The sequence below is a fragment of the Pipistrellus hanaki genome (assembly GCF_964339955.1).
Source record: "Pipistrellus hanaki genome assembly, chromosome: 1".
NCBI lineage: Eukaryota > Metazoa > Chordata > Mammalia > Chiroptera > Vespertilionidae > Pipistrellus > Pipistrellus hanaki.
Window position 1 is genome coordinate 5,817,590 of NC_140503.1, and position 26,217 is coordinate 5,843,806.

At 49.8% G+C, this 26,217-nt stretch overlaps 2 protein-coding genes across 4 annotated transcripts in view; both read left to right on the forward strand.

The window, feature by feature from the left end:
• The window catches only part of EML1 (EMAP like 1), a 137,316-nt gene extending 128,359 nt beyond the window's left edge, over positions 1–8,957 (forward strand). For both annotated transcript variants that reach the window (XM_084887449.1, XM_084887450.1), the window contains exons 18-22: positions 3,842–3,939; positions 4,040–4,127; positions 5,499–5,594; positions 6,858–6,988; positions 7,530–8,957. In XM_084887449.1, coding sequence (XP_084743575.1) covers positions 3,842–3,939; positions 4,040–4,127; positions 5,499–5,594; positions 6,858–6,988; positions 7,530–7,655 — 539 coding nt within the window. In that variant the 3' untranslated portion in view covers positions 7,656–8,957. The remainder of the gene's footprint in view (positions 1–3,841; positions 3,940–4,039; positions 4,128–5,498; positions 5,595–6,857; positions 6,989–7,529) is intronic.
• Positions 8,958–19,491: 10,534 nt separating this feature from the next.
• EVL (Enah/Vasp-like) overlaps positions 19,492–26,217 on the forward strand; it is a 111,719-nt gene continuing 104,993 nt past the window's right edge. For both annotated transcript variants that reach the window (XM_084889143.1, XM_084889145.1), the window contains exon 1: positions 19,492–19,980. In XM_084889143.1, coding sequence (XP_084745269.1) covers positions 19,976–19,980 — 5 coding nt within the window. In that variant the 5' untranslated portion in view covers positions 19,492–19,975. The remainder of the gene's footprint in view (positions 19,981–26,217) is intronic.

Below are 26,217 nucleotides of genomic sequence, written 5' to 3' on the forward strand. Positions count from 1 at the left end.
TAGCAGCTTTATTGAAGTACAATTTACAAACCATAATTTACCCATTATAAACGTATAACTCACTGATGCTTGGTGAATTAGTAGGGTTGTGCAGCCATTACCACAATCCAATTTTTGAACCTTTTCAGCACCCCAAAAAGTCCCCTTCCTGCCCATTAGCAGGTAATCTCTGCCTCTGCCCCTATTCTGGGCACGCTCTAATGCACTGTGCTGACCTGTGAATGGCCTATTCAGGACATCTATCAGTGGATTCATACAACATGGAGCCTGTTACATCAGCTTCTTCTTTTCAGAAGAATGTTTTTAGATTAGTTTATGTTGTTGTGCTTGTATCAGTACTTTATTCCTTTCTTTAATTGAATTTTGGGGGTGGCATTGGTTAATACCATTATAGGTTTCAGGTGTTCAATTCCATAATACATCAACTATACATTGTGTGTTCACTCACCACTCTAAGTCAAGTCCCCTTCCATCACCATTTATCCTTCCTGTATATTCCTTTTTAATTACTGGATAGTATTCCATTTTGTGGATATACCACATTTTTTTTACCATTTATCAGTTAACAGACACTGGGGTTGTTTCTGTGTTGGGTTATTAGGAGTAACGCTGCTATGAATAGTCATGATATGTACCTTTTGTAGACATTTGTTTTCATTTATCTAGAGTGAGTTCCTTTAACATCTGAGTTTCATCAGATTTAGTTAAACGTAAATCTACCCTATGGTCCACCAATTGTGGATCAATTATGATCATAGGGTAGATTTACGTTTAACATCTGATGAAAATGCTTCCCAAGGTGGCTGCCCCATTTTACATTCCCACCAACACTGTGTCAGGGATCTAGTTTCTCCATATCCTCACCAACACCTAATAGAGGTGTAGTAGTTTCTCATGTGGTTTTAAGTTACATTTCCATAAAGACTGTCACAGAGGTTAAGCGTCTCTCGTGTATCTACCAGTCATTTCTGTATCTTCACTGATGAACTATCTATCCAAACATTTTGCCCATTTTTAATTGGGTTGCTTGTCTTACTACTGAGTTGTAAGAACTCTTTCTATATTCTGTCTATGAGTTCTTTATCAGATATATGATTTGCAAATGTTTTCTCTCGGTGTATGGCTTGTCTTGTCATTTTCTTAATGGGGTCTTTTAAAGCAGACGTTTTAATTTTGATGAGGTCCAGTTTATCCATTTTATTATTTTATATGGATCTTGCTTATGGTGTCATAGTCAAAAGTCACCAAGATTTTCTCTTGTGCTTCCTTTTAGAAAGGTTATTGTTTTAGCCATTGTATGTAGGTCTGTGATCCATTTTGAGTAAATGCTTGTGTCTGTGAGAAGTCAGTCTAAGTTTATTTATTCTGCATGTAGATAACCACTCGTCCCAGCACCATTTGTTGAAAATACAATCCTGTCCCGAATGGATTATCTTGACACTTTGGTCAAAAGTCCATTAACATGCCCTAGCCAATTTGGCTCAGTGGATAAGAGTGTCAGCCTGCAGACTGAAGAGTCCTGGATTCAATTCTGGTCAAGGGCACATATTTTGGTTGCTGGCTCAATCCCATGTGAGAGGCAATTAATTGATGTGTCTCTCTCACATCCATGTTTCTCTCTATGTGTCTCTCTCCCTCTCTCTCCTCTCTCTAAAAAACAATGGAAAGCCGAAACCGGTTTGGCTCAGTGGTGAAGCGTCAGTCTGCGGACTGAAAGGTCCCAGGTTTGATTCCGGTCTAGGGCATGTACATTGGTTGCGGGCACATCCCCGGTAGGGGGTGTGTAAGAGGCAGCTGGTTGTTGTTTCTCTCTCATCATCGACGTTTCTAGCTCTCTATCTCTCTCCCTTTCTCTCTGTAAAAAATCAATAAAATACATTTTAAAAAAATAAAAAACAATGGAAAAATATCCTCAGGTGAGGATTAACAACAACAAAAATCCATTAGCAATAAATATAAAGGTTTATCTCAAGATTCTCAGTTCTTTCATTCATTTATATGACTATCTATATACCAATATCACACAATTTTGATTACTGTACTTTTGGAGTAAGTTGTGAAATTGAATAGTGTAATTACTACAATTCTGTTGTTCTTTTTCAAAATTGTTTTAGTTCTTTTAGGTCCTTATTTTAGAATCAACTTGTCTAGTTCTAATTTTAAAAAGCCTACCATGATTTTAATATGTTGAACTTATAGATCAATATGGGGATAATTGCTGTCTTTACAAGACTGAGTCTTATAATCCTTGAACTTAGAATGTCTCTCCATTTATTTAGATCTTTAATTTTTATCAGCAATGTTTTATAGTTTTCAGTGCACAAGTCTTATACTTCCGTTGTTAAATTTGTTCCTAATTGCTTTTTATGCCATTGTGAATGAAGATGTTTTTTATTTTGTTTTCAGAATGTAGTTTGCTAGTATAGAGGAATAAAAATTTTTTGTACATGGATCTTATACCTGTGACCTTTCTAAACTCTTTTATTTATTTTAGTGGTATTTTTGTGTGTAAAATTCTTGAACTTTTCTTCATATGGGAGCATGTCATTGCAAATGACGACAGTTTTACTCATATTTTTTAATCTGGGTGCCTTTATTTTTTTCTTGTTGCATTTTCTAGAACCCCGAACAGAAGTGGCAAAGTGGGTCCTTGCCTTGCTCCCAGTATTATGGTGAAATAGTCATTTATTGTTTAGTAGGATGAGGGAGTTCCCTTCTATGCCTAACCTGTTTGGTTTTTATTATGAATGGGTGTTAGAATTTGCCAAATGCTTTTTCTGTATCTATCAAGCTGATCATGTGGTTTTTGTTCTTTATTTTATTAATATGGCGCATTACATTAATTTTCAGATGTTAGGCCATCTTTGCATTCCTGGGATAAATCTCATGTGGTCATGGTGTCTAATCCTTTTTATATTTTTCTGGATTCTGCTTAATCTTCTGTTAAGAATTTTTGCATCCATGTTTATGAAGGATATTGGTCTGAAGTTTTCTTGTGATGGTTTTGTCTGGCTTAGTTATGAGACTACTGTTGGCCTATAGAGGAACTTGAAAAATGTTTCTTCTTTGTTTGTTTTCTGAGAGTTTATAAAAAAAAAAAAAAAAAAACTGGTGTTGTTTCCTTATTAAGTATTTGATAGAATTCATGTGAATTCAATGAGCTACCAGGGATTTTCTTTGTAGGAAGGTTTTTCATTTCTAATTCAATTTCTCAGCTTCTTATAGATCTACTCAAATGTTTTGATTTTTTTTCTTAAGTCAGTGTTTATTTTTCCATATAAGGTGTCTAATTTATTGGCATAAAGTTGTTCATAACATTTGTTTTTAATCCTTTTCATTTTTCTAAAGTTGATAGTGAAGTCTCTTCTTTCGTTCTTGATTCTGCTAACTTGTGTTTTCTCTCCTTTTCTCTTGGTCAATCTAGTTAAAGATTTGTCGACTTTGTTTATCTTTTCAAATAATCAGGCGGAGGGGGGCAGTATGCAGAGATGAGGCGGGAAGGGCCTTCCGGGCAGGGGGGAGGTGGTGTCCAGAGGCCTGAGAGAACCTGCAATGAGTGACTACATCCTGGAGGGCCTGTGGGCCCCACCTACAAACTGAGCCTCAGTCCCTTCGTTTCTGAGTGGGGAAGGGTTGTATAAGGAGAGGAACCGGCCAGGGGCGGTTTCCAAGAGGTAGTTCTAGAAGTGGTTGGGGAGCCATTCAAGTGCATGTTGTCTTTTTAAAATAACTCGTTAATTGGGCTGTTTTCTAAATCTGTGACGGCAACTAGCATTACCCCTTATAATGGATCAAGTGTTTATTTTTCATAATTGAATTATAATCTGTCCTCTCTTTGTAGATGGGAATTTCTTGGCCATAGGCTCCCATGACAACTGTATCTATATATACGGAGTCAGTGACAACGGGAGGAAGTACACGCGAGTCGGCAAATGCTCGGTAAGCCTCTTATTTCTCATGCATGTGCCGGTGGCCATTGCTTGTTGGCCAGGAGTGTTTATAAGGCAAGGGAGCCTCACACAACGCGTTTCTCTCCCAGGGTCATTCCAGCTTCATCACGCACCTGGACTGGTCCGTAAACTCCCAGTTCCTCGTGTCGAACTCGGGAGACTACGAAATCCTTTACTGTGAGTAGCACCCAGGGTCTTGTTTCCTCTGAGACCAAAGGCGGCCCCCCCCCCCCCCCCCCCCCCCCCCGCAGACACCCACTGGCCGCACTCTCAGGCCGCGGCTGTGTCCTCTGTGAGACAGAGGGTGGGCTGGGCACCTCTCGAGTCCTTGCCAACGCGGAGACACCTGAGACCGGGCCGACCGTGGCCCTGGTGAGGCGATGGGGGCCCCGAGAAGGAGAGGGCCAGCTCTGCAGAGAGAGGCCGGAGGGGGCCGATGTGGCCGAAGAGCGCGGGGTCAGAGCCGTCACAGGGAGAGGGACCCCGTGGGGCCGTCACCCCCTGAGGCAGACCATGAAGGCTCTCCCGGCTGGGTAACAGCAGTCCCCTGGGACCCCTCCTCCTCCTCTCCCAAGCCCTCCACGCCCAGGCAGGACCTGGGAGCGGTGAGCGTCCTAAGGGCTGGCACTTACCGAGCACATGGTGTGCGCCGGGCTCTGCTTCTGCAAACACTTGCCAAGCACCTGCCACATGCCCAGCTCTGGCTCAACACGGGGCACAGAGCATGCGGGCCTGGGTGCGGGCGCCACCTGCTGGAAGGTTCCAAAAAGTGTGCTGCTCTGACCTCCATCTCCTCCAGGAGCCACAGCCCTTCAGGCTCATCCCCTTAAGTAGACAAGGAAATCGGGGCCCAAACACGAGGCCACAGGCATCGAGAGCCAGTGGGGGGGGGGGGGGGGTGACCGCCCAATTGTTGAGGAGCCCGGACAGGCAGGGCAGCTGGAGGTGGAGGAAAGGAGAGATACCTGGGCCAGGACCATGCCCCCTCCAGCAGGGCGGGCAGCCAGAGTCAGCCCTCCCGCCCTCTCCACGGTCCTGCCTGATGCGGGACAGAAACGGGAAGGTTTTCAGAGGCAGGCCCTGGGTCTAGTCTCTTGTCAGACACAGTCTCACACTTCACTGGTGAGAGCTCACGTAGGGAACAAACCAGTTTGTAGATGGGAATTTCTTAGCAATAGGCTCCCATGACAACTGGGAGGCCATAGGTGGTTGGCCGACCCATTTCCATACGCTTGGTGTTAAAGGGATTGTGTGTGTGTGTGTGTGTGTGATCATGTATGTGTTCAGGGCTCCAGGGAGGACAAGCAGATCGAGGCCTAGGAGCCAGCGGATGGTCAAAGAAAAAAGAAGCTGACTGGGGGGACAGGCCCAGAGGGGGAGGTGGGCTGGGCTCAGTGCCGGCCAGGAGTGCCATTCCGCCGGGCTGGGAGAGGAGGGGCCCCTCTCCTGAGGGCTCTGTCGCTGATGTGGCTCTGCGGGCCCTGCCTCCCCCAGAAGGAGAGGGGGCTGTTGCTCAGCTGTCTCCACACCCGCGCGTGCTTTTTCCAGGGGTTCCCTCTGCATGTAAGCAAGTCGTCAGCGTGGAAACCACACGGGACATCGAGTGGGCTACGTACACCTGCACTCTGGGATTCCACGTCTTTGGTGAGTCCCGCAGCTTCCTCGCAGTTCACACATAAGTGTGGCCGCTTTCAGAACATCCCCTGACGGTCGGGAAGGCTTGGAGCCGCCGGTTCCGTCAGCGCGCTGTGCGCTGCGTGCGCCCGCGGGACCAGTCCCCGCAGCGCCGGGAAGGGCCGGGCGAGGAGCCAGCAGGACACGGCGTCCGTCCGCCCTCTCCTGGTGTGTGAAGCGGGTCCTGGGATACGTCTCTGGCATCTTCTCACGGGCGCTGTGCCCGAGCTCCTGGCGAGATGGAGCAGGTGGCACTCAGCCAGTTCACTCCTCCTTTGCTAGTTATTACTCCATCTTCTTGGTCCTTAATCTCAAATTTTCACTTCTAAGTTTAGATGAGGAATATATTCATAAATGCCCTAAATTAAAATGCCACAATGAAGTAGGGGCAGGAAGCAGTATTTATAACCTCTTTCTGTAAGGCTGTAGGTCAATCATTTGGTCAGAATTTCACACATCTCCTTGTGAAATGTGTGAGCTGGCATTTTACCATTTTCTGGTATTAAAAGCGAGGACCCCTGGGTTTACCGCAGAACTTGCAGCTGCGAAACACACAGCTCTCTCAGAGCCGAAGTGACCGGGACCAGAGGGGTTTCTGGAGCAATGGTCAGGAGACGCCACCCCACACCAGGCTTCATGCCCACCAGAGCCAGAGCTGCTGCTGCCCCCGGCCGCAGCAGGCAGACACCACACCTGCCGGTGTCAGAAGCAAGCAGCAGCCACAAAGAGCTGACCCCAAGAAATGTCCGGAAGGCCCACTCAGCCTCAGGGTTAAAAGGTTCTTGGGAGAGACTTTTCACATGTAAAGAGCCACCTCGAAAAAAGAAAAGTTAGGAAACTGCATGCATGGGGACTAGTCAGCTTCCCATCTGCCTCTTTGGGACAAAAGAAAGGCATTGTGTCCTGAAGCAGGGTTTCTGGTACACTTTGTGCTGATTGTCAAGAAGCCACCCCCCTCCCCCCAAAAAAGGGACAAAAAAGAAGGGGCCCCCCAAAGGTGGGAGCCCAGCGCCTGTCCTGCCACAGAGCGGGCTGAGCCTGAAGGGGGTCCTGGGAGGCCTGGGGTGAGCCGATCACGGGAACCGTGAGAGGCTGAACAGACAGAGCGCTCTCTGGACCCTGGTCTGAGCCCGGGGCTCGGCGATGTGACTTTGGCGAGAGTGTAAAGCGGTCCCCACGCAGCGTGGCCAGTGTCCCCGGTGTTCCCAATGCTGCCTGTGGTCTTTGTCTTAGGAGTGTGGCCGGAGGGCTCAGACGGGACAGACATCAATGCCGTCTGCCGGGCCCACGAGAAAAAAGTCCTGTCGACGGGCGATGACTTCGGCAAAGTGCACCTCTTCTCTTACCCTTGCTCGCAGTTCCGGGTAAGCACCGTCTCCACAGATCTCACCTCGTGGGGTGTGTCTGGCCCTTACACAGAAAGGCCCATGAGTGAATGCCGCCTGTCACACTGCAGCCCTGACCCTGTCGCCTGCTGCCCTGGAGCACTTCAAGGGCTCCCCCTGCCCTCCGGGAAGCCCTGAGACCTGGCTCCGCTTCCTCTGTGGCCTCCTTCGTGGGCCCCTCTCCTCTCCCCTCCACACGGCCCCTCTGCTACAGCCCTGCCGTGCCGAGCCAGCACCTCTGCCTGGCACGCCGCTCCGGCCCTTCCCTTCCCTTCCCGGACCCTCCTTCAGCAGGACACCCCTCTCCCTCCACCCCTGGCGTCTCTGGGATTGAATAATCCGCCCTGTCTGTCCCCCACTGGTTGTGCCTGGGTCCCACCTGAGCTGTGCTGAGCACGGCACAGACCGACACAGCCGAGTGAGGGGAGATGCAGGAACGTGGGAACGCGGGCAGAATCCCCACACCTTCCGCTCCAGTTCGTGAGCTTTGCCTTGAGCTCCCTCCCCATCTTCCTCCCAGGCCCCCAGCCACGTGTACAGCGGGCACAGCAGCCACGTCACCAACGTCGACTTCCTCTGCGACGACAGCCACCTCATCTCCACGGGCGGCAAGGACACCAGCATCATGCAGTGGCGGGTCATCTAGTGCCGGCCGCGAGGCACAGGCTCGGCCGCCCGGTCACTGTGATTTCAGTTCTGTTTGGAAAGTCCTCACACACCTCAGGAAACCCGCTCCCTGGACCGGTTACCTTAGCGTAGCGGCTCAGTGAGCGCCACGTCGGATCAGCAGTTCAGGTTTCTCCGTGTACAATATATCACACACACTTAATGTAAAGAAAGAAGAAGAAAAAAAAAAGCCAAGGTTTACAGCACGGCAACATCAACAGGCTAACTGGTCTGTCCTTCCTACCTTTTCTATGAACTCTTCGAAACGGTCACAGAATGCCTTTTCAGATCCTGTGCGTAGGCCGGCTCGGTGGCCGAGGAGCCTGCGAGGCCGGGTATTTATGAGAACGAGGTACTGCATCCCGATCACTGTTGATTGATCTTGGAGGGTCTCATGGACTGAGTAGAGGGAAGAACAGGCTGCACAGCTGAGTCAGGAAACGCAGCTACGACTGTATTTGGTTCCATTGTCTACGGTTCCGTTCAGTTCCTCTGGGAGGCGGGCGGGAAGGGGGTTGATGAACGGTTCAGCCGGGGAGACAGGCATCTCAGAGTTGCAGCCAGACTGCCCGCTGAGCCCCATGCAGTCAGCCCTGACACCCTCGTGATGCCCGCCCCCCGTGGACCCCGTCCACCTGCCCCACGAGTGGAGACACGTGGCCACCTTCCTCTGTATATTAATTGGCATGATACGGTATTGTACGTGTATAGGATTTTAGCAACTCAAAATAAAGACGTAAGGCTAGGCTTTACTATTTTATGCTTATGGACACTGTATATTTGTACTTTAAGACCAAGTAGACCAAGTCAAAGAGACACCACCGACCTGCAGCAGGGGGCCTGGGAGGCTCGGCCGGGTACCCCGGGCGGCTGTTCCCTGCCTTCTGTGCCTGGCCGGCTCGCCGGGCGACGGGAGGAGACTGCGTTCCGATGGGAAAAACGCCGGCACCATCCGTTTGTCCAGAAGGCCTTATCCCTTTCGATGGCGAGGTAGACTGAAGTGTCTTGTTTACATTGGGGAATGTATCTCAGATTTTAACCTAGAGGAGTGATAAGCAGACTTTAAACACAGACGTTAAGGTGTTTACTTGTTCCAGCCAAGTAAATGAGCTGAGCGGCCCGGCCCGGCCCCGGCTGTTCCGCCAGCCAATGGGGCGCGGCCCTGCGAAGCACGGTGATGACGGACAGCTCGCGGCTGCCGCGCACAGGGCGCCGCGAACATGTGTTAAAGGTGAATCTGTCTGTATGTATCCTTATCAAATATATTCTGTAATGAAATAAAGTCTGAAAAGTGGATTTCTTATTGACCTATAATTATGAAAGTATATAAATTAAAATATTTAAAATTAGCTGTGATTCACACTATATTCTGTTTCATATATAGATATTTTTTCCTCACCTACGGACTATTATTTGCATATGGTGTATAAATAATCGTTTTCAAATGAATAATTGAGGGGATAACCCTATCAGGGAAGGAAAAGGGAAACATTATCTATATATATAAAAGCCTCAGTGACTGTCCAACTGTTCTCCTAGTAGCTATGATGTACAATGACCACAAGAGGGCAGATGCTCTGACTAGTAGAGGAGGGAACCAAATTCCTTGTGGAATTGGCCGTGGGTTAGGCTGCTGCTCGGGCACTGTCAGTCCCACATCTGCTTCACCGTACCCAGGGCCCATCAGGGGATGTCAGAGGCCCGGTGCACAGGTTTGTGCACCAGCGGGGTCCCTGGGCCTGGTCTGTGCCCTCTCACAATCTGGGACCCCTCGGGGGATGTTGGAAAGCCAGTTTCAGCTCGATCCCTATAGGCCAGGCCAAGGGACCCCACCGGTGCACAAATCCGTGCACCAGTCTTCTAGTTTAGTTATAAGATCTATTTTTATTTCTGTATACTTTCATTATGTTTTAAACTCAATAATAGAAAAAAGGTATTGTAAACCATTATTGCTACCTCCCTACTTGCGTGCATTTATTTTTTTTTAAATGTATTTTATTGATTTTTTTTTTTTTTAACAGAGAGGAGGACAGAGGGATAGAGAGCTAGAAACGTCAATGAGACAGAAACATCGACCAGCTGCCTCTTGCACACCCCCTACCAGGGATGTGCCCGCAACCAATGTACATGCCCTTGACCAGAATCAAACCTGGGACCTTTCAGTCTGCAGACTGATGCTCTACCAGACTGAGCCAAACCAGTTTTGGCTTGCGTGCATTTAAATGAAATCTTTAAACAGCCCAGGATTAGCCTTGTGGGTATTCATCACTCACTCACTCCCTCATTAGCATAGCAAGCAATGGCCCTGGCCACTCGGGGAGGGGACCGGGCAGCAGGTGATGTGAAAGCATTTTCAGAAATGCAGTTTGCAGAGATGGGAAAGGAGAGGATTTTCCCTGTCCTGGCATGTTCCCTCCTCCGTGTCTCCTTCCCAGGCCGAGGCAACACCTGAACTCAGGCATCAGCCGGGAGCAGAGGCTGGGAGAACACAGGTGCTCAGGGCAGCCATTGGGGGGAGGTGGGGAGGGTGCAGGGTCCAGGATGGCAGCCAAGCAGCTACCACAGTCTCACCTCCCCCCAAATCCCCCAGGTACTCTCCCAACCCCACAGAAGGATGTTTATCTGAACGCCTTGTAGAACGGTGGAGCTGCAGGGGAACTTGGGGAAGTGTTTCCCAAAGTGTGTTCCTTGGAACACCATTCCACAGGGTGTTAATAGACCTTGTGTTTGACAGTTAAACAGGTTTGATCAGGGCTTTATTTATTTATTTATTTATTTATTTATTTATTTATTTTTCTGGATGGATCTTCTCTGAATTTGTGACCCCACAGAATTCCCAATGCCTGGCTAGTGACAGTCTTTCCTTCCTGGGACATCTCCGAAGACAGGGTCACCAGAAACACACATTGAGGAACCTTTTCTTTTTTTTTTTTTTATATTTTATTGATTTTGTACAGAGAGGAAGGGAGAGAGATAGAGAGTTAGAAACATCGATGAGAGAGAGTCATCGATCAGCTGCCTCTTGCACACCCCCTACTGGGGATATGCCCGCAACCAAGGTACGTGCCCTTGACCGGAATCGAACCCAGGACCCTTCAGTCCCCAAGCCGACGCTCATAGCCATTGAGCCAAACCGGTCTCGGCGAGGAACCTTTTCTTTAGCCCCCTCTTCCTATAGATGTACAAACTAAAGCCCTCGGAGAGCAAGGATTTGCCCTGGTGACCTTGGCAGGAGCAGCCCCTAGCCACCCTCCTTGGTTTCTTTTTATAAAATAAAGCTTACTTGACTTTTTCATGAAAAAGCTAACCTACACCCATTCTGGCAGAGTCGGAAGGAAGCCTGCTCGGCCACCACCCAGAAATAGCACCACTTCCCCCAGGCCTCCCTCCCTGCACGGTTTCCTACGTGAACATCTTTGGGTGTGTTTCCATAGTTGGCATGTTGCATCGACAATGCTTTATGTCGCTTTTTCCGTATCATTTATAAGCAATGTTCCATGTCATCATAACCTCATTATAAATAACTCCTGTTAGCCTAACAGGCGGCTGTGATTAATATGGTGGCTCCTTGTCCCGGCCTCTCACGGGGATGATCCTGGCAAGAAGCATCATAACGGCCACGCCTCTGGGGGCATTGGTCCTCCGTGTGCTCTCCCCAGCTCTTCCCGCCAGCCTGGAGGCAGCTCCACTCTTTCCCGTGAAAAATCAGAGCCTTCCTGTCTGTCGCTTAGCCTTTGTGCGCTGCAGGCCTCTCAAAGGCCCACATTCCTGTACATGGCTTGGCCTCCTTAGCTTCACCCCTGCTGTCCTCCTGGTGCCTCCGCCTCAGGCCCCAAACCACTGTGCCCACCTCTCCCCCCACATCTGCACTCGGTCCTCCCGGGTGCCCATCCAGCACTGTGGGCACCTGTCCCGCCCTCTCTCTGCCCCTATCAACGGCTGCCAGTAACTGACCGGAATAGCAGCAGTGACCCCATGAGTGTCTGACACACGGCGACTCCTCCGTCCTCTCCACAAGCCTGTGAGTCGGCTTCTGACCGTGACCCTGAACTTCGAGGGGCCACACAGCCAGGAAGCTGTGTGGAGCCTGAGGAGTCGGGTGCTGAGTTCTCATGAACCACAGCACCATTCTGCCTCCCCAACCTCACTGTCGCCTGCATCTACATGGGCTCCCTCCCCCTCCCACCTCGCTGGCCGCTGTCACAGCTGACCTGTCTGCACGGGCCTCACTGGCAGTGAGCCAGCTTTCCAACTATGTCCCTCTCTTGGTTAAAGCCCTACGGTGGCTCTCAGGGAACACTCCTCACGTGGCGCACAGGGCCTGTTTGGTGGGCTGTGTCCCTGCAGCACCGGCTCTGTTCCCGCTGCCGAGCTGTCTGTCCCGACACTCGGCCTGCTCTCTGCCACCCCGCAGTCTCCCCACGCGCTCTGTCCTAACACTCTTCCTCCCGTATCTCCTTGCCAGCCACCACAACATGCGTAACCCAGCTGAAAAGTCGCTTCCTCCAGGAAGCCTTCCTTGAGTACCTAACCGTGAGTTCCGGTCCCTCTTTTGTGTCCCTGCTCATTGAGCTTCCCTGATCCCATTGAATTGTAAGCGCTGTGTAGCCCTCATGTCCCTAAGCTCCTTGAGGCATGGATGCTCTGCCTCCCACACTTTGCACAGGACCAGGTGTGGACAGGTGGTCAGAAGGTAGGTGTTGTGTGGACGAGAATTAATGAATGAATGAATGAATGAATGAATGAATTAGAGAGAGATTCCTAAACCTTCACCCTCAACCCTGAGTATTTCTTCCTGCTTCACTGTTTCACCTTTGCCCACAACATTGCTGAGAACAGCTTGTCCACTGAGCTTTCCCCCACTCCCACCCCCCACCCCCCTGCCCCAGACAGAATGGAAGGGAAGAAGAAGGTGGGGAGAGAGACAGAAACACCAGCGTGAGAGAGACACGTAGATTGGTTGTCTCCCACACACAGCCAGCACCCCAATCAGGGCCAGGGATCGAAGCTGCAATCCTTCGGTCTGCTGACCAACCACCTAGGGCCATGCTCAGCAACCACGGCTCACGAGCCACATGCGGCTCTTTGGCCCGTTGAGTGTGGCTCTTCCACAAAATACCACGTGTGGGCACACACGTACGGTGCGATTGAAACTTCGTGGCCCATGAGCAGAAGTCAGTTTTCGGCTCTCCAAAGAAATGTCAATCGTTGTACTGTTGATATTTGGCTCTGTTGACGAATGAGTTTGCCAACCACTGGGTTAGCTTATTTCATCTTTAAACAATGTGACTAACTTCTGCAGGGTCATTGCTATGATTAAATGAGTAAATGTGTTTAGGGGGGCATTCATACATTTTACCAGTGTACCTGCCAGGGTCCTGGTAGGAGCCAGACAGCACATTTAACCAGGGTAGTCTGAGGAGGGTTTAATAAATGTCTACAGGTGTTTACCAAGGTGTGGGCAGAATGTAAGGGTAAAGGACAAGGGATATTGCAGTGCTGTGGGGCTACTGCCCACTAAAGGAGTTAGGGGGGAGCAGTTTACAGAACCCAGAAAGGGGGGCTGCATGGTGCCACCCCGCAGGAGCTGTGGCCCTCTTAGGAGGATACAACTGGCCCGTGGTCGGCAAACTCATTAGTCATCAGAGCCAAATATCAACAGTGCAACGATTGAAATTTCTTTTGAGAGCCAAATTTTTTAAACTGAAACTTCTTCTAACGCCACTTCTTCAACATAGACTCTCCCAGGCCGTGGTAGTTTGTGGTAGTTTGCCAACCACTGACCTAGCCAGTGGGCTTTTTATTTTTTTATTTGTTTAAGTCAGCTTTACTTCAGGGCCAGCGGACTGGCTGAACTGAACACAAGATTCCCTTTCTGCCCCCTGACACATTTTGCAAAAATAAATTCCAAAACGATGGTAGCAGTTTGGGAGCCGCCTCCCGTTTTTAGCAAATGAGTCCCTCTTCCCTTTGTCAGTGTCTTCCTGCCGGAAGCTGCTCGGAGCTATTTTTGCCTGGCGGCTGCGAACCTCATCAGCCTCCGAGGGGAGCGGAGCGAGGTGCGTGCCGAAACCGCCCCCCCTCCCGCCCTCAGCCCTGCGCGCTAGCCTAGTTCTGGGTCATTTGGGAAAAGCAAGTTTAAATGGTGTTCCAAATTAAGCAGTGGTTTTGTAAAAGGAGAAAAACTTACACATTGCCAACTTCTTCCAAATGCTCACAGACCAGGAAGTCATCCAGGCAGACCCGACGAGAACGGTGGCAGGTGAATGTTATGAAAAGATGAGAGGGAGCTGAAACCAGTTTGGCTCAGTGGATAGAGCATCGGCCTGTGGACTGAAAGGTCCCAGGTTCGATTCAGGTCAAGGGCATGTACCTTGGTTTCGGGCACATCCCCAGTAGGAGGTGTGCAAGAGGCAGCTGATCGATGTTTCTCTCTCATTGATGTTTCTAGCTCTCTATCCCTCTCCCTCTCCCTTCCTCTCTGTGAAAAATCAATAAAATATATTTACCAAAAAAAAGATGAGAAGGAAAGCGGCTTGGGGGCCGAGGGGCCAGCTGGCTTTCAAACTCTTGTTTTAGCAGCAAAAGCTTTCTTCAGACAAAACTGCACAGGAAAATCCACTCGGTGATGTGAGCGAGATGCCGCTGCTTGGGCTGAAGAGTCCGGTGGAGGTAACCACGAATACTCTCATCCTATGTTCGTTTCTCCCACCCACGCCTCTCCCCTCTGCACCCCACCCCTCCCCGGCACCTCCAGCGGCCCCGGTGACACCAGAGTCTGCCCTGCAGAATCCAACTTGAGGAAGAGCAGGCTCACCTGCTGGGCTCCTGGCCTTGGCTGCCTGCGGGCTTGCCACAAGCCTGTTTGGTGGTCAGTCCCAGTGCGTGACATTTCTCCATGTTGGTCCCGGGGCTGGCTGGCTTCCCAGCTGCCAACTTGGTTTTAGGCATCCATTTTCCTCCCAAGAATTTTTTAAACATGCAATACTGACTAGTCAGGGGCACTGACATCTCTTGTTAAATTTATACCTAAGTACTTTATTCTTTTTGAAGTTCCTGAAAATAAAATTGTTTTCATTTTATTTTCCGACGTTCAAAGCAAGTGTATAAAAATACGGTTAATTTTTGTACATGAATTGCGCATCCTGCAACCTTACTGAACGTGTCTATTGAAATAGTTTTTTACTGGATTTCTTAGGACAAAGTCACGTCTTCTGCAAATAAGAGTTTCCCTTGCTTCCCATTAGGGATGTCTTCCTGCCCAACGGCCCTGAGGAGCCTCCGTACAACAGGAAGCAGCAGCGGGGAGACAGGTAGCTGTCCCGTTCCTGGTCTTCGGGGGAAACGCCCACTCTTCTGGTGAGTTCTTTCAACTTAAAACTCTGTTTTGTCCTCAATTGTGGCTTCTGCTCCTTCATCCCTTTTGGAACTGCTATTATTGAGACGTTGGGCCCCTTGAATCTATCGCTTACGTGTCCCATTTTGTCAAAATGATCATTTCCGTGTCCTCCTATGTTACTCTGCTTTGTGAGGGAATTTTTTTCCATTTGATCTTCTAGGTCCCGGATCAGAACGATGGCCTGCAGGCCCAATCCAGCTTGCCTCTGGTTTTTATAAACAACATTTTATGGGACAACGGTCATGCCCCTTCATTTACATGCGGCAACCCTCAGACTGCAAGGCCCGTGGAATATTCTAAAAGAAACGGAATGGCCCGCAAAAAGCCAAAGCTGTGTGCTCCCTGGCGCTCTGCAGGAAGTGTGCCAGCCGAGTTTAGATCGGTGTGTTTCTGTCTCTCACTGCCCCTGATTAAAGGTTACATTTTAAAAGCACGTACTGTTTTTAAAACAGCCCTTCCAGCCCCACGTGGGAGTGAGTTCCATCAGCCCCCACGAAGGCCTGGCTGTCAGGGTCGCCAAGGCCGAGGCCAGTGTGAGACAGCAACAGGGAGAATGGACCAGGAAGTTCTTCCCCAGGGCTGACATCTCTTCCCTCCTCCCTCCCTTTCCCTCTTCCCGTCCCCACCTCCATACACACACACACACACACACACACACACACACGCACACGCACACACACACACACACACACGCACACGCACACGCACACATGCACGCCATGCTGAGACCTGGTGACTGAGGCTGGGATACTGGAGAGAGGGGGCTGGGCTCCTGGGAAAGGGCTTAGGCTCCTGTGGAGTCAGCAGCTTCCTCTGGTCCCGGCTGGGCTGGCCTGAGGCACGTACTTGGCTTCGTTTTCTTAGCTTAATGAAGTGGGAACACTCCGTGCAGCCCGGGCCGGCAGGACGTGGCTCCAGACCCTTCCGGAAAGGTAGGCCTGCTCCAGCCCGGGACTCAGCCCTCCTCCTGTCGCCCACAATGGCACTGAGGAGTTGTCATCTGCCGGGCAAGGTCCCAAGGTCCTCCGCATCTGGCCACGCTTCCCCGTGATTGGCCCGGGTCTTTGAGTCACCCCATCGGGAAGCTGGGGTCGCCCCCCTCTGTAGGACACCAGCAGGCTCCCTTCCCAAGAGCCCCTCCTCCTGAGTCTACAAAGCGGGTGAAACATAGCCTTAAGGAGAGCTGTATTTTGAGCCAAGGAGTCCATGAGACGAGTCAAATGAGAAGCGCCAGCTGTGACCCATCCTCAGGCGCGAGGAAGGCAAAACGGGCCCGAAGCCGTTTACGTTTCCTGCCAGATGGAACCAGAACACGGGCAGGGTCTCCCGCTCCCCACACGTGATGTCTGTGCGCCCTGGCTGGTCTGACCCCCCGACACTGCCTGGAGGAGGAGGGTGCTTCAGCTGGGTGTCTTCGGTTCTTCTTCGCAGGGGGGCAAAGAGGAATAAAACATGCATGAAGTTCTCAGTTCGGTGGCGGAGCCAGCCACTAAGACCATCGCGGCAGGGAAAATGGGCTGAGCCCCAAGTCCCAGAAAGAATGGTGCATGTGGGGACCAGGGTTCCAGGAGCAAGATCATGGGGGAGGGGAGGTCTGAAGATGATTTGCCACGTAGACTAAGGCGGTGGCCGGCCAGGCTGTGAGAGGAGGCAAAGATGTGTAGGTGCTCAATAAACACTGAATGAATGAATGAATGAATGAATGAATGAATACTAATTGTGCTGTATTTCCAGAAAACAGCTAGTGTGTCATGAGGTCACTGACTTCGGTGAGCTATTTTTCAAATCCAAAAACGGGTGACCTCCACAAACAAATCGTTTGGGGGCCACATATTCCCCCAAAATGTGGATTTTCTTTTTATCAGAAGAATGGGAAACATGAATTCATGTGCTTCTAAGGAAGAACGCCTTTATTCAGTAAATAAAGACGTGTTTCAAAAGATGCCTAGTGAAGGGAAAGGGGCGGAGACATGAGTGGGGTGCTGGAGAAGGGCGGGAAGGCTGCTTTTGGGGAGCTTACTTTGCGCCGGTTCTCAGCAGGGCCTGCCAGACAGAATCAGGCGTCCCCTCTTTTGTATGAGAATGGAGGTTCAGGGAGGTCTGCAGCTGGGTCTGAGCGCTCGCCCCTCCTTGGGCTGGTTAGACAAAGACCAACACCCATCCATGGGGAATCGGAGATCAGCTTAGGGCACAGCGGTCCCCTGTCCTCCCTGAGCCTTCCCGCTGCCCATGATGCCCTGAGGAACATACATCAGATGCCAGAAACCAGCTCTCCGGGAGCCCAGCACAGGTACTTCCAGGAATGCACTGAGTGATGTTGGACCGGTCCCTTCCCCTTTCCCAGTGTGCTGTGCCCTCACCCTTCACTGGCAGGTTCTTCAGGTCCCTTCCAGCATCAACATTCTCCGATTCCCCTAAAAGGAATGTGAATGTCTTGTCCTGGCTGGTGTGCTCAGAGGTTAGAGCGTTGGCTCGCACACCAAAGGGTCCCAGGTCAGTTCCCAGTCAAGGACATGTACCTGGGTTGCAGGTTTAATTCCCTGCCCTGGTTGGGGCGTGTGCGTGAAGCAACCGATTAATGTGTCTCTCTCTCACATATATAGATGTTTTTCTCTCTCCCTCTCATACTCCCTTCCACTGTCTCTAAAAATCAATGGGAAAAATTCCAAGTTGAGGATTAACAAAAACAAACAAACAAACAAACAAACAAACAAAGTGAATGTGAATGTCTTTATTGTTCCAGGGGATTGGGAGCTAGCAGGAAAGGTTGATGGAGGGGGTGGGTACGTACGCCCTGCCTTTGGTACTAGTGTTCTATAGCAACTCTACCATCAATATTTTCCAGCAAACCTTCTTCCAGTTACCGGATAGTAACAACCTGTCAGACTCCAAGTCAGCAAGGAAAGAGCCTGATCTGAAGGTCTGAGTGGGCCACGTGCTTCACCAAAACAAGCTGGGAGCAAGCAGGCCAATATCCCAGGGAATCTTCTCAGAGAACTGAGAGACGCGCTGACCAGGGTAGCCCTGCCTCTGCAGAGCACACCTAAATGACACCAAGTGACCTGGGCTTGTCCATTTTAGTAATTTTTAGGGCTTAACAAGTCTCTTCTAATTGGTCAAGAAAGACCAATCTTGACCCCTGGAAGAGAGGGGCAAATCAGATCAGGAGGGGCTGCTGCCCTCCGGGGCAGCTAACAAGCCTAGGGAACCAAGGTGCCCTTCTGAGTGGAAAGATACAGGTTCAGACGAATGGGGGACGGAAAGTGGAGCTGTGTTGTGATGACCCATCACTACGGAACTCTGACCAGTAGATGGTGAAAGAGGGGGATAAACACGTAGAGACCAACCTGCAACACCCGAGAATGATATTCAACCACAGAAAACCACTAGGATTCTGAGTTAGAAAAACCTTGGCGGGAGATCTGGCTCCACCACTTCTTTATCTCGGGCAAACCACAGCCCTCACAGGGCCTCTTCCCAAAGTGGGCCTGAAGTAAAACAGCGACCCTTCACTGCCCACCTACTCCGAGCCAGGCACACGCTAGACAGGCTCTTATTAAAAGGTAGACATGATGTCAACGTTGCTGTGACAGAGGGGAAAGGGATTTGGAGCAATGTCTACCTGGAGATGGGAACTGAGACTCTGAGGAATGACCTTTAGGAAGGATGGGGATTTACCAACCAGAGAAAACCTGCCTGACCTACTTTGATGTGATTTTTCACAGGTTTGGGGCGTTGGGTGGGGCTCTTGTTGGGCTTCAGGTGCTGGTATTTCCCAAAAGCAGAAGCTGCGACTCCCAGTCCCAGCCGTGGATCATCATTTAGAAAGAGAGGCCTCAGGAGTCGGTGACCTCGACGCCCCTCGGGTCGGGATTGCCCACAGCGTCCGCACAGGCGGGGCGCGCTGCAGCGCCGGAGGTGGCGGGCATCCTCCAGCCACCGCGCCCCGACGCTGGCGCGTTCACCGGCTTCCATCTGGGCAGGAGCGCGGGGCGGGGCGCAGCGCTCCACGTGCCCGCCCGACGCCCCACTTCCCTTAGGCCCCGCCCCCATGGCTCCGCCCCCCGCCCAAGACCCCACATCTTCTGGGTCCGCCCTTAAGCCCCGCCCCTCGTCGCTCACACTTTATCCAAAGTTCCGCCCCTCCGGTATCCTCTTCTCACAGCTCCATCCCACCTTTCAAGCCCCGCCTCTCACGGTTCCGCCCCACCTATCACGACCCCGCCTCTCACAGCCCCCCCCCACCCATCACGCCCCGCCTCTCACAGCCCCGCCCCACCTATCACGACCCCGCCTCTCACAGCTCCTCTCCACCTATCACGACCCCGCCTCTCACGGCTCCTCCCCACCTATCACGACCCCGCCTCTCACGGCTCCGCCCCACCTATCACGACCCCGCCTCTCACGGCCCCGCCCCTCGCAGCTCCCCGCTCCCAGCTCCCCGAGGCGCGGGCGGTGGGGCCCCGCGCCTTTTGTGTCGGGCTTGCACCACCGCGCGCGCTCTCCCCTCGGCGGCCGCGCGCGCACCCCCTCAGCGGGCGGAGGGGCGCCCCCTCCGTCTCGGCCCTCGGGCTGAATCCGCCTTCGCCTCTCCGTCAGCGCGGGTCTGGGGGCCGCCGCCCCCTCCCCTCCTTCCACCTTCCCCGGCGGCGCGCGCACACGCCGGCCGGGGCACGCGCCCGCCAAGATGGCAGGGGCCGGGGCCCAGCTGTCAGGCGCCGCGGCCGCAGCCCACCCCCGCAGCTAGCGGCCCGGACACCCCCGCCCCGAGAAGATGAACCCCGGTTGCCCCCCGCAGCCCAGCGAGACGCGGAGCCGCCGCGCCCGGGGCCGGCTCCCCCGCTAACGCCCCGCGCCCCGCGCCGCGCGCCCGGCCCCGCGCGCCCGCCCCGGCAGCGACAATGAGGTGAGCCTCGCGGGCGCCTGGGCGGGAGGGGGCCCGGCGGGCCGCGCGGGGCGCCGGGCCGGCCTCGGGGGAGTCGTGGGGGCGTCGAGAGCGGTGGGAGCCGCCGGGGGTGTGGAGGCGGGGGCGCGGGAGGGAGCGGGCGCGCCGGCCGCGCGGGGTGTGGACGCCCCGGGCAGGTGTGGCCGCGGCCGGCCGCGCGGTGGCACATGGTGGCCGCTGCCCGGACGGGCGCCTTGCAGCCCCCGGGAGACCGGCCCGAAGCCCGTTTGGCTTCCGTCTCTCCGGCCGTGCACCCCCGGGCCGAGCCGCCCGCTGCCGGCTCGGAGCCGCCTTTCGGTTACTGGTGAAGCGGAGCTTTTCTTCCCCGCCCCTGCCTCGTCCCCTTTTCCTTCCTCGCCGAACGCCCACAAAGTGCCAGACCTAAACGGGGTGTATCCGCCAGCCCGGGTCTGTTGGTTATGAGGTCAGGAGCCAAAGCATCGCCAGCAGCCCAGCCCCGACGTGTGGGAGGTAATAACTTCCTTGCTTTTGTGTGTGTGATTTTACCTTCTAAACACATGTGCCATATAAACTACAGTGTCTGTGGTTTCACTTAGCCTATTTTGTGAACTTCGTGTAAATGAAATCATACAATCTGTATTCTTTTGTGTCTGGCTCTCTCGAGATGTTTTTGAAATTCATTTATTCTGTTGTAGTTGTTCATTTTTATTGCACGAAATTAGTACAAGGGGGCTCGGCCCGCCCTCGCAGCCAGAGGGGTTTGCCTCCCCCGAGCCCCGCCTTCGCATTGGGCTGTCCGGTCTAATTAGCATATTAACGCTTTTATTATTATAGACAGTATTGCATTGTGTTAATGCACCACGATTTATCCATTCCATTGTTGGTAGACATTTTCATCGATTCTCACATTTGGCTATTAATGCTGCTGTGACTACTCTTATGTGTATTCCTGGTACATTCGTTTCTCTTGGGTATATGCCTACCTATGGAATTTCTAGCTCCACAAGATATGCGTTATCTTTAACTTCAGTACCTAATACTGTTCCAAGTTGCTAAAGTGTTTTTATGAATTTACACTCCTACCAGCAAGTAAGTGTGTTCTTGTGCTCCACGTCCTTGTTTACACTTGGTATTGTCAGCCTTAAATTTTAGCCATCCTGGCCAGTGGTTTTAATTGGTAGTTTGAGGTTGGACATCTTTCATGTTGATTTGGCATCCTCTTTTATGAAGTGCCTGTTCACGTGTCTTGCCCAGTTTTCTTTTGGGGTCTACATGTCTTTTTCTTCCTAATTTGTAAGAGTTCTATTTGTAGATCAAGAAGATAGCTTCCTGCCCCCAAGTGATTCTCAGTGGTTGAGTATTGGACCCATGAATCAGAAGGTCAGGGTTTGATTCCCAGTCAGAGCCATGCTGGGGTTGCAGGCTTGATCCCCCTAAGCTAGTGGTCGGCAAACTCATTTAGTCAACAGAGCCAAATGTCAACAGTACAACGATTGAAATGTCTTTTGAGAGCCGAAAACCGACTTCTGCCCATGGGCCACGAAGTTTCGATCGCACTGTACCGCACGTGGTGTTTTGTGGGAGAGCCACACTCAAGGAGCCGAAGTTTGCTGACCCCTGCCCTAAGCCAATTAGTGATTCTCATCATTGATATTTCTGTCTCTCTCCCTCTCCCTTTCTCTCTCTGAAATCAATAAAAATGTATTTTTTTAAAACTGATAGTTTTCTATAACGTCTACAAATCTTACAGTTTTGTCTTTCAAAGTAAGATCTACAGTCTACTTGGAATTGATTTTTGTGTGACTTGTGAAAATGGGTTCAAATTTTATTTCTTATCAGCACCACTTACTGAGCATGAAAGGTTTGGGGTTAGGCTGAGGTCAAACAGACTCAAGGTTTAATGTAACCAAAATGATGTTTATTCGAGGCACCTGGGTGCAGGTGGTCTGACTCAAGAAAGAGCCAGCAGTGAGTTGGGGAGGGAGCAGGCTTTGTATGTGCTCGGGAGAGCTGCAGACTGGGCTTCGGCTTGACCAGGGTATCAGGACCGGTCCCCCTTCGTAGTTTTATGGCCATGTCCTCTGGGGAGGGGTGTGAGGGGGGTTGGGCAGGGGTGATGGTCTTCGGGAATTTCTGTAAAATAACCACTCAAGGGGAGCATGTTGTGCAAGGCTTAGGCTCACAGAACGAGCTTTCCCTTTGACATTTGTTAGATTTTGTAAGGCTCAAGCCTTGTGTTCTCCAGTTAACCCTTTCAGAGCACTGTTTATCAAAAGGCTCCTCTTTTACTCATAGCTCTCATTGCACATTTGTCATCTTCCATTTGGGGTCATTTTCTTTCACAATGCCCTTCAGGATTTCTTTAGTGCAGGTCTGCCGGTGACAGATTCTTATAGTGCTTATTGGCAACTGTCATTATTTATCCCTCAGTTAAAACAAAAACAGCTTTATCAAAGTATAACTGACACACTGTGAAATTTACCCATTTAAAGTGTACAGTTCAGTGGTTTTTAGTGCCCTGGTCCTAGTGACTCGGTTGGCCGTCATCCCGTGCACTAACGGGTCACTGGTTTGATTCCCATTTGAGATATCAATATTAAAAACTTTTTAAATAAATGAAGTAGCCGAGACTGGTTTGGCTCAGTGAATAGAGCGTCAGCCTGCAGACTGAAAGGTCCCAGGTTCGATTCCAGTCAAGGGCATGTACCGTGGTTGCGGGCACATCCCCAGCAGGAGGTGTGCAGGAGGTGGCTGATCTATGTCTTTCTCTCATCGATGTTTCTAACTCTCCATCCCTCTCCTTTCTTCTCCGTAAAAAAATCAATAAAATATATATATTTTTTTAAATTAAATAAAGTGTACAGTTCAGTGTTTTTTTGTTTTTGTTTTTGGTATTTTCACAAAATTATGCAACCATCACCACAGTCTTAATTTGAGAACATTTTTCTCCGTTTTTGAACGGTTTTCTAGTAGTTATAGAATTCATGATTTGCCAATGTTTCCTGTTAGCCTTTAAATGTATTCTCTCTGACTGGGGTTGTTTCTGTTGAGAAATCACTTGTCTGTTTTAATCAAAATGTTTTTTAAATGTTTTCTTTGTGTTTGGTTTTCAACAATTTTTAAAAATATATAATTAAGTTTTTAGGGCTTCTTGAATCTGTGGCTTCATGTCTTTCATTATTTTGTGACGTCATCAGCCATTAGGACTTCAAATATTGCTTCTGTCCTTCTGGGACTACAATTACACATGTTAGAACATTTGAGTGTCTCTTAATCTTTCTTCTATGTTTTCTACCTGTCTTTCTGTCCTTCATTCTGATAATCCCACTTACCTCTTCCTCTTCCACTATGAATAATCTCTTGTTAAACATATCAATTGAGTTTTTAATTTTAGGTACATATTTTTTATTCTTTAATTTGTACTTGTTATTCATTTTAGAGTTTCCAGTTATCTGGCAAAACACTCAATCTTGTCTTTTATCTCCTTGACTACAGTGTGTATAATTAAAGTTGGTTATGGTAGTATGTGTGAGTCGATTCCAGTGTCTGCTTCTGTTGGTTTTCATTCATATTTCTTGTCTTACGTGCCTTGTTTTGTTTTATAATTGTGTGCTGGATATCATGTGTGCAGAATTGTTTGTGGAAATAATTAGAGGCCTAAGATGATGTTTTTCTCTTTTAGTGATAACTCACATTTGCTTTTGTCAGGCAAATGGGGCACTTAAGATCTGGAGCCGCTTCAAAGCAGTTTCAGGGACTGAGACGTTTCTAAGCGGAGCTGCAGTCCTTCTGAGAGCCAGCCCATTCTGTTCAGCCTCCTCGTGTCAATTCGTCCCAGCACCTCCCCGCCCAACCCAATGCCCAGCTTTTAGCATTCACCCTCCCCAAAACTGTGTTCCCCTTCCGGAGCCTCTGTCGCCCCTTCCTCCCCGAAGCCTCCAAGCAGATAATTTTTCTACTTTTCCTGCTGCTTTTCTAGTTCTCTGTTCAGGTTTACTTAGTCATTGGTTACTGATGTTTGCATTTTCAGGGGCAGTTTGAGTCTATATTCAGTTCTGGAGGAGATGTAAGTTGCCGGGCTTCAGAAGCGGCAGAGAATAATATTGCTTTTTTCTTGTGTTCTGTCGGAACTATATTAGGTTGTCTCTGTCTGTGAAAAGATCTGGAATCAAGATAATTTTAAGAGTACATTTTTAGTTCCTCTTAATATACAATTAATTGAAAATATGGTAATTTAATTCAGATTATTGCTATGAAGCAAAGGATTTTAGAAGTGGGTGCTTTCCTCTCTGTTTCCATAGATCTATCTTTCTCCTGTCTTGATTTCCTTTATTATTTATTTGATAAAAATTATCGTTTATCTGGTCCTCTTGAATAGAACATTTAATTTTTTTTAGCAACAATAGTGGAATAGCATTCTTAGGTTCCATTCTTTTGGGTCAGATTTTTTTAAAAAAAATACATTTTTATTTATTTCAGAGAGGAAAGGAGAGAGAAAGAGAGTAACATCAATGATGAGAGGAAATCATTGATCAACTGCCTCCTGCACGCCCCACACTATAGATCAAGATGGCAACCTGGGCAAGTGCCCTGACCAGGAACCGAACCATGACCTCCTGGATTTTTTTTTTTTTTTTTTTTTTTTTTTTTTAAAGACATGGGTATAGACCAGTGTTTCCCAACCTTCTCTCATGATGAGAATCACCTGGTGGAGTTGTTAAAACACAGATTCCTGAATCCCAACTAAGAAGTGCTAAACTAGAATTTTTGGGAACATATAGGTAAAATTGTATACTTAACTAGTGCTCTAAGACAGATTTTATATACAGAGCACTAAGTTAGGTATGCAATTTTACCTATATGTTCTCAAAAATTCTAGTTTAGCACTTCTTAGTTGGGATTCAGGAATCTGTGTTTTAACAACTCCACCAGGTGATTCTCATCATGAGAGAAGGTTGGGAAACACTGGTATAGACAAAAGAATCCAAGATGGCTGCTCAAGTAGACACCTAGCCGCAGCCGCACACAACAATTTCAATAAAATACAACTAAAATATAAAATGGACATTACCCAGAACTACAGGAAAGTCGACTGACTGGAAATTCTACAACAAAAAGCAAGGAGAAAACCAGAAGGAAGCGCGGAGGAGCTGGAAAAGCCTAAGGTACGGAGACATGCGGCGCGCGCAGAGGACGGAGCCGGAGAGGAGGGAGGCCGAGTGCCTGGCTGGCGTTCCCTAACAGGAAGGAGATAAAAGCTCCGACTGTGCTGGGCCCCAGTTCCAACTGCTCTGGACCCCAGTTCTAGGCCAGACCCCGGGGACCCAGGCTCACACAGAGGGAGCTGGGCTGTAAGGCGGAACCCCGGGGAGCGGCGAAAGGAGGTTGGCTGTGCCGCGGGATTGCCCCGGTGGGAAGGAGACAGGGGCTCCAGTCTGCTCTGAACGCCACCTCCAACTCCACTTCCAACTGAACTGAACCCCAATACTGGGCTCATTAGGGGAGAGCCTAGACTGTTTGGCAGCAGGCAAAAATCGAGGGCACCTTTCTCTCAGAGGCGCTTTGCATCGAGCACTGAAGGACCTGCATAGGGCGGGCTGACGGAAGCCAAGGCTGTAGGCTCCACCCTGAAACCCCGCCCCATCTGTAGCTGCGAAATGCGACAACGAAATAGATCACAAACGAAAGAAATGGAGGACAAAGAGCGACTGGATATACAGTTCAAATCTACGCTTATAAAGTTTTTCAAGAATTTCCTAGAAAAGATGGATAAGACCTATGAGGATATGAAAAGAGATCAACTAGAATTAATAAGGAATCAACAAGAAATGATAAGGGATCAACAAGAAATGATAAGGGATCAACAAGAAATAAAGAATACATTGTCTGATATAAAAAATATTATACAGAGTCCTAAAAACAGAATGGAAGATTGCAAGAATCAAGTCAAAGAGTTGAAACATAAAGAGCCAGAAGACACTCCTCCACAGAAGCTAGAAGGCAAGAGAATCCAGAAAATTGAAGATAATGTAAGAAACCTCTGGGACAATTTCAAGCGAACCAACATCAGAATTATGGGGGTCCCAGAAGATGAGAGAGAGCAAGATATCGAAAACATACTGAAAGAAATAGTGACAGAAAACTTCCCCCACCTGGTGAAAGAATTAGACTTACAAGTCCAGGAAGCGCACAGAACTCCAAACAAAAGGAATCCAAAGAGGACCACACCAAGACACA